This window comes from Delphinapterus leucas, chromosome 15, assembly GCF_059928025.1.
Source record: "Delphinapterus leucas isolate spDelLeu-1000000601 "Yukka" chromosome 15, BTC_Dleu_Yukka2, whole genome shotgun sequence".
NCBI classification, from domain to species: domain Eukaryota; kingdom Metazoa; phylum Chordata; class Mammalia; order Artiodactyla; family Monodontidae; genus Delphinapterus; species Delphinapterus leucas.
Window position 1 is genome coordinate 72,167,555 of NC_143143.1, and position 14,081 is coordinate 72,181,635.

At 42.9% G+C, this 14,081-nt stretch overlaps 1 protein-coding gene across 4 annotated transcripts in view; it reads left to right on the top strand.

Annotated features, from left to right (window-relative positions):
- The first annotated feature begins 829 nt into the window (after positions 1–829).
- Positions 830–14,081, top strand: part of IFT52 (intraflagellar transport 52) — a 32,649-nt gene continuing 19,397 nt past the window's right edge. Inside the window, exons 1-6 of one of the 4 annotated variants that reach the window (XM_022592354.2) lie at positions 830–978; positions 3,728–3,852; positions 4,511–4,598; positions 9,005–9,134; positions 9,428–9,503; positions 10,565–10,636. In XM_022592354.2, the coding sequence (XP_022448062.1) occupies positions 958–978; positions 3,728–3,852; positions 4,511–4,598; positions 9,005–9,134; positions 9,428–9,503; positions 10,565–10,636 (512 nt within the window). In that variant the 5' untranslated portion in view covers positions 830–957. Of the gene's footprint in view, positions 979–3,727; positions 3,853–4,510; positions 4,599–9,004; positions 9,135–9,427; positions 9,504–10,564; positions 10,637–14,081 lie in introns of those variants that run through there. The other 3 variants (XM_089896931.1, XM_022592359.2, XM_022592358.2) reach the window with 3 other exon arrangements.

The following is a 14,081-nucleotide window of genomic DNA, read 5'->3' on the forward strand; positions in this document are numbered from 1 at the left end:
GTTTCTCATTTTCACGGCGACAGCAGGGCAGACCGTACTTGGCGATGGCTCTTCCGCATAAGCAGTTCCTTCTGCCCAAATGCCCTTCCCCAACCCTTGCCTTAATGAACCATTCTTCTCTCACTTTTCTGCTCAACGGGGACCCCTGTCTGCCCAGCTTCGGCCTCTCACAGCTCCCTTAAAACAGTTTATATTTTTATTTTTTGGTAGAATCTGGTCAGGTCTAACTCGCCGCCAGGGGATGCCCAGAGGCTGGTTCACCGCCACATCCTGGGCGTGGCACTGTTGCGCTCAGAGATGCGGGGCTAATCAAACAGAAAGAATTATCTCATATTCCCATCCTCACCACTACACCTGCCCACCCTCCAGTCTGGACCTCCCCGGTCTTCCAGGGCGCTGAAACCCTCCTATAATGCGCGCCGTGCCTAGAGTCCCGCGTTCTAAAAAGGGTGACACCGACCCACAACAGCAGCCGCAGCCTCAGCCGCAAAGCCCCGCCCCGCGTCGGGTCACCGCTCTGCGCCTGCGCCCTTGGGATCAAGGCTGGGCCTTCCGCACTCTCCGCCGGAAGCCTCCACTAGTCTCCTCCCTCAGGGCGGGGCGAAGTTTGGGCCCTTGGGGCCTATCATTTTTATCAGGCTTTAATGAGACTGGGTATTAAAGGAGAAAATGAAATGAGTTTATCTTTGGCCTAAAGTTAATCCACATTCTATTTGGATTTACCCCTCATCTAAAATAATGGTACAGTCCCACATTAGTCCCGCCCCCTGCCCCCACCCATACTTCTCCCTCCTCGCTGGCTAGGTAAATCGGTCTCTTCCGTCCTGTCGTCATCACGTCGCTCCGGAGGTAGTTCCACGCTCGGGTCCACGCCCTTCCAGCGCGCAGCTTCGCCTCCGCAGTTGCTAAGCGGCCTTGGATACCTGGCCGCAGGATGCTGGGCGGCGTCAGGTGAAGATGGTGGTCACTGGGCTTCAGGTAAGACGGACTCCGACCGTGGTGGGCCGGCCGAGGTGTTGGGAATTGGCGAGGGCCTCGCCGGACTGTCCTCGAGGCCGCTGGGCCCGTCTTAGAGAAAATCGAGGTGCGCTAGGGTAAAGTAAAAGTGGGTGGGGGGGGCGCAGATATAGTCCCGGATCCCGGACCTCAGACTGGGCTCGAATCTAACTCGCCTTCGGCCTGGAGATGTTTAGTCATCCTACTGAGTATGAAAGAGCATTGGACAAGAAACCATAATGTGACATCCTAGTTCCATCCCCTTTTTCTAGGAATCCTGCTCTTAGGAATCTGTCCTACGGCAAAAATAATTAATGGCAGAAGCAGAAATATGTACATTTCAGTAGGATCTACGATGTCAAAAAATTGAAAAGATGCTCATGAAGATTGAGTTTATTATGGCATAACCACGCAACCACTAACCTAATCAGAAGGCAGAATACAATGTTGTATGTACACACTGTGAAAATAAGCATAGGCATGGATGGAATGGAACATGAAAAGATAGCTGTGGTGGGATCATGGGGGGATTTTTTTTTTTTTAACCTGACAAAATGATTTTAAAGTTCAACCTAAAAAATAAATATGTGGGACTAACGAGAAAAATTCTAAAACTTAAGAGTAATAAGAGAGATTAGCTCGTATCAACACCACCAAGTATTATAACATACATATTATAAACCTGTAGTAATTAAAATAGTATGGAACTGGGCAGGAACTTACAGGCAGATAGAATATATAGAATTCATGATAAAATTCAGTTTTTAGGGATTTATTATATAGGCAAGGTGGTATTTTAAATTAGCATAGAAGGGATGGATTGGTGTCAGGAAGCTTGCTAGTAATTAAAACAATAACAAAATTAAAGCACCAAAATAAAGTCCAAATGGACTAAAATTTAAGTCTTAAAATTTTTGACATCATAAAAGTACTAGGAGAAAGCATTGTTGGATGTATTTATAATCTTAGCATGGTAAAAACTCTTCTAAAGGGCTTCCCTGGTGGCTCAGTGGTTAAGAACACGGGTTCAAGCCCTGGTCCGGGAAGATCCCACATGCCGTGGAGCAACTAAGCCCATGTGCCACAACTACTGAGCTCATGTGCTGCAACTACTGAAGCCCATGTGCCTAGAGCCCATGCTCTGCAACAAGAGAAGCCACCGCAATGAGAAGCCGGCGCACCGCAACGAAGAGTAGCCCCCACTTGCCACAACTAGAGGAAGCCCGCCTGCAGCAACGAAGGCCCAACGCAGCCATAAATAAATAAATTAATTAATTAATTAAAAAATAAAACTCTTCTAAATATGTCATGCAATCCAGAAGCCAGAAAGGAAAAGATTAATGCTTTCGACTCTATAAAATTTAAAACTTTCTGTGTGGCCTGCAAAATTCAAGCAAACTAAACCAAAAAAAAACTACCAGCAGCTAAGTCTAAAGACAAACTTATGGAAGTCTTTATTTAATGATCAATTAGAAAAATTTAAAACCCAATAGCAGAGTATATGAACAAGAAAAACAGAAAAAATACAAGTGGCCAATATAAACAGTGAAAGATGGCCATCTCACTAATTTCAAAGTGCAAATAAAAATAATAAGGATTTTTTTTGCCTATCTTATTAGCAAAGATTAAAAAAATTAAAAATAAGATTGTGTGGAAACAGAAATATATTAGCATTAATGGAAGTAAAAATTAGTACAATATTTTGGAGGGCAATTTGGAAATAATTTACTTAGCCATTCAACAGGTAAGAATTTATTCTATAGATATGCAAAGTGCACAAAAACATCATGTTCAAAGATGATGTTTGTAGTATTCTTTTACTAGCAAAAATTTGGGGGAAAAAACATGTCAATTGGTATGTGAGTGGTTGCATAAATTTCAGTACATCCATAAAATGGAATGCTGTGCAGCAGTTTAAAAAAAAAAGTGGTAGATCCACATATAGTGACATGGAAAGATGTGAAAGATCCCGGTTAGGTGAAAAAAGTGTGTTGCAGAATAGTGCATATGGTCCTATTTAGTAAATAAAACTATAAGTTACCATATGTATAAAAAGAATTTAGAAAACTATACCCCACATTTAACAGTAGTTAGCAGTGAGGAATCAGGTTGGAAACATGGTTCCCCACATTGTAGCGTGATGGCAGGGCAGGGCCATGGAAGTGGGCTGATGGGAAGCCCAGGGTTTGCCTTGGGTTTCTGCAGCCGTGATTATTCATTTCACTTTCAGCCTTTGAATTGTAGGGAAATTGTAGCTAAGTTGCAGCAGTGTACCTTTTTTAAAAATAGATTTATTTAATTAATTAATTTGTTTATTTTTTGGCTCCGTTGGGTCTTTGTTGCTGTGCGCGGGCCTTCTCTAGTTGAGCTGAGCAGGGGCTACTCTTCGTTGAGTTGTGCGGGCTTCTCACTGTGGTGGCTTCTCTTGTTGTGGAGCACGGGCTCTAGGCGCGTGGGCTTCAGTAGTTGTGGCTCGCAGGCTCTAGAGCACAGGCTCAGTAGTTGTGGTGCATGGGCTTAGTTGCTCCGCGGCATGTGGGATCTTCCCAGACCAGGGCTTGAACCCGTGTTCCCTGCATTGGCAGGAGGATTCTTAACCACTGCGCCACCAGGGAAGCCCACCTTTTCTTAATGAATTATAAGAAGTAGACTGTTGGTTCCTTTTAGGGTCTTTCTTTTGGAATATTGTTTATTGTTTCCCTTTTTGCTGATCCCTTCTTTTTTCCATAAGGTGACCATGGAGAAAGAGCTTCGGAGCACCATTCTTTTCAATGCATACAAAAAGGAAGTATTTACCACCAGCAATGGCTATAAATCCATGCAGAAAAGACTTCGGAGTAATTGGAAGATTCAGAGGTGACCGAGTGAATTGTTTTCCCTTCTAAGTGATGATGACAGCCTGCTTATAACACTGAAAAGTCTTTATTTTCTTATGTAAAATAGATTGTTTAGGTGGGAGGAATTCCATTTAAAGGTCGTTCAGAAAAAAATAAATGATTATTAAAACATATCTTTCAAAAATTGGCAATTAGCATATTATTAAGTGGTCCCCCCAAATCACAAATCAAGTAATTATTCCAGTTATACATATGCAAGTTTTTAAGAGATTAGAGGCTTTCCCCATATTTTAACTTGGGTCAGTACTTTAGTTTAGGGAAAGGAAAAATGAAAATATCTGTGTGTGTGTGGTTTTTGTTAATGGGTAAAGGATGTGTAATCATACAAGCTAATGGTAGAGCTGATTGAATTAGTAGTTGGAGGACTTCTTTATGCTCTAGTGTGGTTTAATTTGGACACCTTGGCTTATAGGTAGTGCTTGAGCACAGGCTGATGACTGGGGCAGACCTATTAGAGGGGATTCTCACTTTGGGGGAGAGGCTAGACCAGGTACCTCTAAATCCCTTCATTTCTGTGCCTCTGTAGCCTCTGATTCCATACAGTCTAGACACTAAAATAGCTCATAAATTGGTTTAAATAATGGATCTAACACTTGCTTTTAAAATCATATTTCTAGCTTAAAAGATGAAATTACATCTGAGAAGCTAACTGGAGTGAAGCTGTGGATTACAGCGGGGCCAAGGGAAAAATTTACTGCAGCTGAGGTAAGAAATATCCATAAAGAAGAAATGTAGTGAGGTAGTTACGAGCATGGGCTCTGAAATCCCGGGCTTAAATCCCTCTTCACCACTTGACTGCCTTAAGGTGGTCACTTCATCTCTTTCTTCATCCTGGAGTTGTGATGATTAACTGAGTTAATGCATGATAAGTGCCAGACACATAGTGCAGGCTAACTCAATATTAACCATACTTCTTTGCCATGTTTTTGCTTTAAAAATAGGAAAATTCCATTTAAAATTAAGCTGTTTTTTATTCTGTTTCATGGACAGACAAAGAATCGTTAAGTGTAAAACCCAAACAAAAATAACAAGTGTTGGGCTTCCCTGGTGGCGCAGTGGCTGAGAGTCCGCCTGCCGATGCAGGGGACACGGGTTTGTGCCCCAGTCCAGGAAGATCCCACATGCTGCGGAGCGGCTCCGCAACGGAAGAGGCCACAACAGTGAGAGGCCCGTGTACCGCCAAAATAATAATAAATAAATAACAAGTATTGGCAAAGATGTGGAGAAATGGGACCCCTTGTGCACTATTGGTGGAAAGGTAAAATGGTGCAGCCACTATGGAAAACAGTATGGCGGTTCCTCAAAAAATTAATAATAGAATTATATGATCCAGCAATCCCACTTCTGGATATATATATTCAAAAGAATGGAAAGCAGCGTCTCAAAGAGGTGTTTGTACACCCATATTCATCACAGCATTATTCACAGTAGCCAAAAGGTAGAAGCAACGCAGGTGTCCACCAACAGATGATAAATAAAATGGGATCAATACATCAATGAATTATTACTCAGTCTTAAGAAAGAAGGCAGTTCCGGTACTTGCCGCGACATGCATGAATCTTGAGGACATTATGCTAAGTGAAATAAGCCAGTTACAAAAGGGCAAACGCTGTATGGTACCATTCATATGGTGTACCTAGGGTAATCAAATTCATTGAAAGTTAAAGTGGTAGTTGCCAGGACCTAGAGGGAGGAGGGAGATGGAGTTATTTTGTAATGGGTATGAAGGTTTTGTTTTGCAAGGTGAAGAGTTCTGTAGATTGTTTGTACAACATTGTGAATGTACTTAACTTTACTGAACTGTACACTTAAAAGTAGTTAAGAGGGTAGATTGTATATTATGTATATTTTACCACAGTTAAAAAAGCAAAAAACCCAGAACATAGCAAGAGCCTTTCTCACAGAGACTTGGAAGTGCTTGGTGTTCAGGGAGGGTTGTGGGGAGGAGGGAGGGAGTAGAGGCAGGGCGGGGCCGGTGTGGTCCTTAGACTTAGGTGTCCAAGGTCTCCTTCTCTTACTTTGGGTGAGGCCACGGGGAGGGGTCCACAGGGGAGCATTCCTGTTGTCCTTTTTTTTTAGATGTTGGGGGTAGGAGTTTGTTAATTAATTAATTTATTTTTGCTGTGTTGGGCCTTCGTTTCTGTGCGAGGGCTTTCTCTAGTTGTGGCAAGCGGGGGCCACTCTTCATCGCAGTGCGCGGGCCCCTCACTATTGCGGCCTCTCTTGTTGCAGAGCACAGGCTCTAGACGCGCAGGCTCAGTAGTTGCGGCTCACGGGCCTAGTTGCTCTGCGGCATGCGGGATCTTCCCAGACCAGGGCTCGAACCCGTGTCCCCTGCATTAGCAGGCAGATTCTCAACCACTGCGCCACCAGGGAAGCCCCTGTCGTCCTTTTTTTTCTCAACCTGACTGCAAGGCCACCCTCTCATCTGGGAGGGGCATGGAGGGAGACATAACTATTTAATCAGGTTAATTGAGAGGAGGAGCAGGGATTATCATCGGGAATGTGGAGGTGACCAGCCACTCCTACCCCATGAGACCCCTCGGAAAGTACACACAGCGGGCAGTGGCCTGCAAAGGAATACTGTTGGGCTTTGGTTCCACACTCTGATAGTTTCTCTTCCACCTCCCTTCTCCAGCTAGGGCGGAAAGAGAGGTGTCCCCGTCTGGGCCAAGGAGCAAGCAGCCTCAGGAAAGCCGGGGCATCCAGAGTAAGGGCCAGAGACCCATGCCTGGGCCTTTCTCCAAGAGGAGATGAGCGCCAGGCCAAACCTTTTTTCAGGCTTTCAGGGATGGGAAGTGGCTTCCAAAAGACAAGGGTCCTTTGAGAGGCAGATTTTGTTGTTTGGAACTTTAGCCTAATGTTCTCTCACCAGACCAGCCCCTGGCACCATGTTTTTTCTTTAGAGTTGGAGTGAGGCGGGAAGGAAAGGGAGAAAAGCGTTTAGCTTCTGCCTAAGAACCAACATCCTCTTGTGTTTTTATGCTTCCACTGGGCTGATCGTAGTGGTCAGCAGAGGTCTTCATCCAGGGCAGAGATCACCGCTTTCCTGGTTATCGTTGCTGGTCTCTGAGGACTCGTAAAGGGTCAGTTCACACCTCAAGGGCTATGTGATCCCTCTTTGATGTTGTCCTCCAGAAACTTCTGTGACAGAACAGACATCATATGTCTGACATTAGATGCAAGAATCAAGCTAGGGGCGAGGCTGAATTCAGAGTCTTCCCCTGTTTCCCACCTCACCTCCACTGGCTCATCACACTCGCTTAGTGGTGGTATTCAGTTATCTCCAGCAGCCCACGCAATGCTTCCCAACCCCGTCAGATCAAGGGCCACCTTATTACAAATGCCCCTTTATCATACTGAATTGAAAAGCATAGATAATGTAACTCATCACCGTTTAAAAAAAAAGTTGATGCTGTAACTATATTAAAGGGAGATGATTTATTAAAAAGATATGAATTTCGAATGGTAAATGTATGGGCATATATACTCTAGAAGAATATGTATGTTTTAGCGTGTTAATCCTTGAACTTACATACAGTTAGATCACTTCTTTACATTTGCCATTTTGAAACAAAGGCTAAATGTAAATCTAAGTGTACAGAATCACCATGAATGGGACAGCCTGTTGTGTGGAGTCCAGAATCAGTAAAGTTTTGTCTCATTTGGGAGCAAGCCATCTTGGCGATGTTAACCGTTGCGCTGTATTTTCTATATTTAGGGGATTGGGGGAGAGAAGCAAATCCAGGTTGTGTGCAAGAGGAAGAGGGCCGTGCTGTAGCAGAGCTGCTTTGGGACAGTGGTTTCCCAAGTGGGATGCGTGTGATGAACCACTGGGGTGCCAGAAGGAAATTATTCATATCTTTATCATCCTTAAAAATGTCCTTTTGGGGAGTTTTTGTTTTGTTTTTGGCTACGCCACGCGGCTTGCAAGATCTTAGTTCCCCAACCAGGGATTAAACCCGGGCCCTTGGCGGTGAAAGCGCAGAGTCCTAACCACTGGACTGCCAGGGAATTCCCTGGGGAGAGTATTTTGTAATGATATAAATATACATACTTTCTATACATATTGGAGCACACATTCAAATTTTTTCCTGATGGGGTGCTTGAAGAAAGTTGAGAGACTGTTGGTCTAGACCGCCCACCCCAGGTGTTCTTAGGCTAGGTCAACAAAGTCAGCCCTAGATTTTCTTCTCTCCCCAGCTTTGTGAAAGCAAGAGAGCTTTCCAAGAGATAGGTAGACAGCATGCCTTTCTTATGTGGTTTGATCAGTCAGTGACTTGAACAGAATCTGTCCCTGAGAGATGGTATGAAATGCCTTTATCCTGATATCCTTGGCTGGCAGTGAGGAAAAGGTATGATCTCTACCAGTAGTTTTCAAACAGGGATGGTTTTGCTCACTTCACACCCCCTCCCCCAACCCCAGGGGACATTTGGCAACATCTGGAGACATTTTTGATTGTCCGGAGAGGGTAGGCGCAACTAGCATCTAGTAGGTAAAGACCAGGGATGCTGCTGATTGGAGGAGACCTGTGAGCTTCCTTTAGCTAATAGTTTTCCACTTTTAGTTTGCTGTCCAGATAGTCAACTTGGAAAATGTCATTTCAGTTTGAGTATTTTGGAGCTTTATACTAAAGACAAGTGTGGAAATCCTACACAGAGAGTAAATTTTATATTATCTTAAGATAGATTTACATTTAAGTGCCTTTATAGATTTGAAGTTGTTTCTTTTTTTTTTTTTTTTTGGCTGTGTTGGGTCTTTGTTGCTGCGTGCGGGCTTTCTCTAGTTGCAGCAGGCGAGGGCTGCTCTTCATTGCGGTGCACAGGCTTCTCATTGCGGTGGCTTCTCTTGTTGCAGAGCACGGGCTCTAGGGCACACGGGCTTCAGTAGTCGTGGCGTGCGGGCTCAGTAGTTGTGGTGCATGGGCTTAGTTGCTCCGTGGCATGTGGGATCTTCTCGGACCAGGGCTTGAACCCGTGTCCCCTGCATTGGCAGGCGGATTCTTAACCACTCTGCCACCAGGGAAGTCCCTAGTTAAGGTCTTATTCATAGTAGTTTGGATAAGAGTCTTCAAGGTATATTCATAGATTGTTTCTTTTTCTTTGTGTAGTTTGAAGTCCTGAAGAAGTACCTTGATGGCGGTGGAGATATCCTTGTAATGCTAGGAGAGGGTGGGGAATCCAGATTTGACACCAACATTAACTTTCTCCTAGAAGAATATGGAATCATGGTTAATAACGGTAATTATTATTGTTGTTTTAATAGAGGCAGTAATTTCCTGTTTATTATTTATATCGTAGTCCTCTGGGCCTAATAGTACAATGGAAAAAGCCCTGGGCTGTGAGGGTGCATGGTCCAGGATTCTGGCCTCATCGGCAGTCTGAATTTTCTAGTGCTAGGCTTCTTCCATTTATAAAATGAGAAAGATTGGAATATAGTTCCAGGATTCCTTTCAGGTCAAAATTTGTATGTGTCTATAATATCAAACTTACTTCTAATCTAAGAAGCGCCTTCCTCTCTTTTTCCCTTAAAGATGCTGTGGTTAGAAATGTATATTATAAGTATTTCCATCCTAAAGAAGCTCTAGTTTCCAATGGAGTCTTGAATAGGTAAGCATATTGAAAACAGAAATGACTTTGCCAATGACTCTCCCCTTTCCTACATGACTCTTCCCTTCTCCCTCTCACACATTCTTTTCTCTGGCCCTTTTTCCTTTCTTGCCTTTTCTAAAAATTTTATTATATCATAGTATATTTTATTATATTACTTCTCATCCATCAAATTACATTCCTCCCATCTTTTGAAACCTTACTCCACATCACCTTTTTGAGGATTAGAATATATTCAGTTGCAAGTAAAGAAAACCCTATTTGGATGGGATTAAACAATACAGAGACTTTATTGATTCATGTCATTGAAAAGTCGAGAACTAGGGCAGGCTTTGGGTATGGATTGACTATAATATTCATAAGGTCATCAGGGCTCCAGTTCCATTTCTCTGCAGTTCTCTTGGCTCTGCTCTCCTGTTGTGGGGGAGCTGACTAGTTTTAACAGTTCCCAAATTTGTATCCTCATGCCACACCATTTAGGGCAAGAGCATATGCCTTGGTCCCAGCATTCCCAGCAATAGTAGACCTGGGGTTTGCTGTGACAGAAGGCATAGAATGCCCTGGTGGCACAGTTATGTCATATTCTCCACCCCTGGAACCTAGGATGAAGTCAGTTTTTTCTCATCCATTGGATCCTAAAACATAAATTAAGAGATTTGAGAAAGTGAGAAATGAATGCATGAGGGGGCAACAACAGGGGCCTTCTGGGAGCTTTTCCCTATATTCCAAATGATTCTTTCCACACTTGAACTTGCCAGTTACTCTGCTCGGTCTGAAGATAGAGAGTCTAGAACACAGGACTAGAATGCGGGTCTAGTACATATATGGACCTTTCCCTCAGGACTCAAGAAAGAGGAACTGATTCTTATATTTTCATGTTCACTTTTGCAGGCTTCCCAAAAGAGCTGTAGGTGTGTAGGAGTACCTTTATTTGATTTTTAAGAATGGTATTTTGAACAAGTCTGCACAGTACTTGTATCTAATTCATAGTTACTATTAATGAATGGATTGTGAAATTCCTAAATTTTTTTGTTTACTAGATTTTAATTTTTTTCTTCAAGGGAAATTAGCCGAGCTGCAGGGAAGGCAGTGCCTGGGATCATTGAAGAGGAGAGCAGTGGAAACAATGCCCAGTGAGTGTTTTCTGAGGCCACCTGAAGAGGACGTATTTGCCATTTGAAGAGTTTTCTTTTTCAAAGCGAAGCATTTTCATTTCTGATTACAAAAGTAATTCTCACCAAAAACCAGATTGATCAGTTCAAAAGGAAGAAAATAGAAGTCCTCTGGCGTAAATCCATGCCCCTCTCCCCAAAGATAATCCTTCTTAACAGTATTTAGATTTTTTTCGGGAATTCCCTGGCGGTCCAGCGGTTAGGACTCCGTGCTTCCACTGCAGGGGGCATGAGTTCAATCCCTGGTCAGGGAACTAAGTTCCTGCATGCCGCACTGTGTGGCCAAAAAAATAAAAAAGGTATTCAGATTTTTAAATTTTTTTTCATATATAAAAATAGAGTTAGGTACTTTATCCTTTTTATGACTGGATTAAACTGGATGTATCCTAATCTACTCAATCTCCTATTATTGAACATTTAGGTAGTTTATAATATTTTGGTTTAATAATACCACCTAACATTCATTGAGCACTTACTGTGTCACAGGCATGTATGATTACCTCATTTAATCCTCACAACAACCTATAAGGTTGTTGACAAGATAACAGTTTAATTGCCCAAGCTCACTTGACTAGTGAGTGTCAGAACTGAGTTTCAAACCTAGGCAGTCTGCTCTAGGGCCTGTACTCTTAACTTCTTTTCCTTACTGTTATTATAAACAGTTTTATATTATCATAAATAACGAAGCACAAAGTGAACGTCTTTGTACGTACAATTTGTGCACTTAATGCTAATATCTTAGTAGGCCAGATTCTTAGCATTACCAAATGTGATGCATTGCCAAGTCACCCTCCAGGCTTTTGTAACATTTACAGTCCCTATGAACGTGCCCCTTTTCCCTCTCTTGCCAGCATGGAATATTCTGTTGAAAATGATACCTCTTTATTTTAACTTGCAATTCTTTTTTCTTTTTTTTAATACATTTATTTATTTTTATTTATTTTATTTTTGGCTGCGTTGGGTCTTCGTTGCTGTTCGTGGGCTTTCTCTAGTTGCGGAGAGCCGGGGCTACTCTCCGTTGCGGTGCGCGGGCTTCTCATTGTGGTGGCTTCTCTTGTTGGGAGCACAGGCTCTAGGCACGTGGGCTCTAGAGCACAGGCTCAGTAGTTGTGGTGCATGGGATTAGTTGCTCCGCGGTATGTGGGATCTTCCTGGGCCAGGGCTCGAACCCATGTCCCCTGTGTTGGCAGGCGGATTCTTAACCACTGCGCCACCAGGGAAGCCCCAATTCTTTGATTATTATGAATGGGGTGGCTTTTAAAGTCTACTGGCTGATTGTATTTATTCTGTGAATTTCCTGCTCACTGCTTTTTTGCCTGTTTTTCTATTGATGGTTTGTCTTTCTTATTCACTTATAAGACCTCCATGTGTTGCAAATGTTTTTCCCAGTTTACCTTTTTACTTTGGGGTATTTTGCCCCATAGAAGTTGAATGTTTTTGTATAATTAAAGCATATTACAAAGCTCTAGTAGTTAGAATAATGTGATACTAATACAGAAATAGTGAAAAATAAATTAAAAAATTAGAATCAGATCCAAAATATGTGGAAGGTAGGGGTTATTAGTTTATAGTTAAAGTGACATTTCAAATTATTGGGGAATGAATGGTATAATTTTTTTTTTTTTTTTTTTTTTTTTTTGCGGTACGCGGGCCTCTCACTGTGTGGCCTCTCCTGTTGTGGAGCACAGGCTCCAGACGCGCAGGCTCAGTGGCCATGGCTCACGGGCCCAGCCGCTCTGCGGCATGTGGGATCTTCCCGGACCGGGGCACGAACCCACGTCCCCTGCATTGGCAGGTGGACTCTCAACCACTGTGCCACCAGGGAAGCCCTGGTATAATTTTGGCTAATCATTTGGAAAAACATTTCCATTTTCATGCCACGCCCCAAAATATATTTCAGATGGATTAAATCTTTAAATATTAAAAATGAAACCATAAAAAGCACTAAAAGAAACTATAGGTGAATGTTTTGTAATCTTAGAGTACAAAAGACCTTTCTTAGTATGAAACCAAGGTAAAGTCATAAAGAGGAAAATGTATAGCAACATATATCATAAGTTGACATTTTTGACATTCAAGAATCACAATCTGATTCTTGGTGAATAAGTGAAAGAACTGTGGACTTGGAGTTAGAAGGATTTTGAAGTTCCTGACTTCATGCCTTACTTGCAGCGTGACCCAGGGCAAAGTAGCTTTTAGCTTCAGTTGCCATATCTGTGTAATGGGGACAGTATTAATCTTACAAAGTTCTTGGGAAACTCCAGTGTGGCAGTACGTGTGGAAGTGCTCTGTAAGGTAGAGGGCATTGTACCTTACCTGTGATGTGACCATCATTACTTCCTCAGTAGTTGTCGTGAAGGGCAGATGGCAGGTTGTTAATTTCCTGGGTCATCCCGGAAGCAGCACAGTGTCTTGGGAGGCTTTGAGGTGGGATAAGCAGTCCTGCTTTGTGCTTTGAAATGTCTTGACCTAATGGAGTCTCAAGCTCTCATTTAGCCCCATTTTTTATCATGTCCCTTTTTCCTTCTCTTACTCAGCCGTAGCCGCACTGACTTTGTTCTAATTCCTTAAGTATGCCAAGCTCTGTCTCACCTTAGGGCCTTCACATATCTGCTCCCTCTTCCAGGAATATACTCTCCCAGCTAATCTTACTCATTCACACTTGGTTAGAAAAACTCCTGTATTTGTTTTGGGGGTGGGTGTTTAACCTTATGCTTAAAGTCTTATCAAAATGTCAGTCTGATTGATTTCTTAGTAATAATAAAAGAAATAGAGGAGTGTAAATAATAGCTTGACAATTTCTGTCATATAATCATTCTACCTTCCTCCTTAAGAATTATCTCCCTTGAGTGCATTTTGGGAAGGTGTGGGGAAGAATGTGCCCTGACATCCACAGAACTATTTCTCCCACTTACCTTTTCTTCCTCCTTGGCAACTGCTCGTTTTTTTCTGTTCTTGTCCTGGAAATCATGGGCTGCACCCCCCTTACTGGGATACTACTGGGGTAGGGGCGGAAGGAGGAGAATGAGGAACATGGGGCAGGCACCACTTCTCAACCATGATGAGACACAGAAGTCATAGCGGTAGGTGAGACTTTACTGAAAGGATGGGGAAAACTAACACTGGAAGGAAATAATTTAAAACTTAAGCTAAAAAGAATGGTCTAAGAGAAAGGAAAATTAAAATCTTCATAAGGAACTCTTCATGGGTATTCCCTCTGCCCATTCCCCCTCCCCCCTGCCCTGGTTTCCAGTTGTAATGCTTTGGTTTTAAGATTCTCGTTTCTTTCCTTTCTGAGGACACTTCCTTCAAACAGATACCTTTGCAGAGCTCCATTTTTCTTTCACTAAAACCCTAGCCCCTCCTGCAGGGGTTGACCTCCTCTAGGTCTGCACCCCACCCTTAT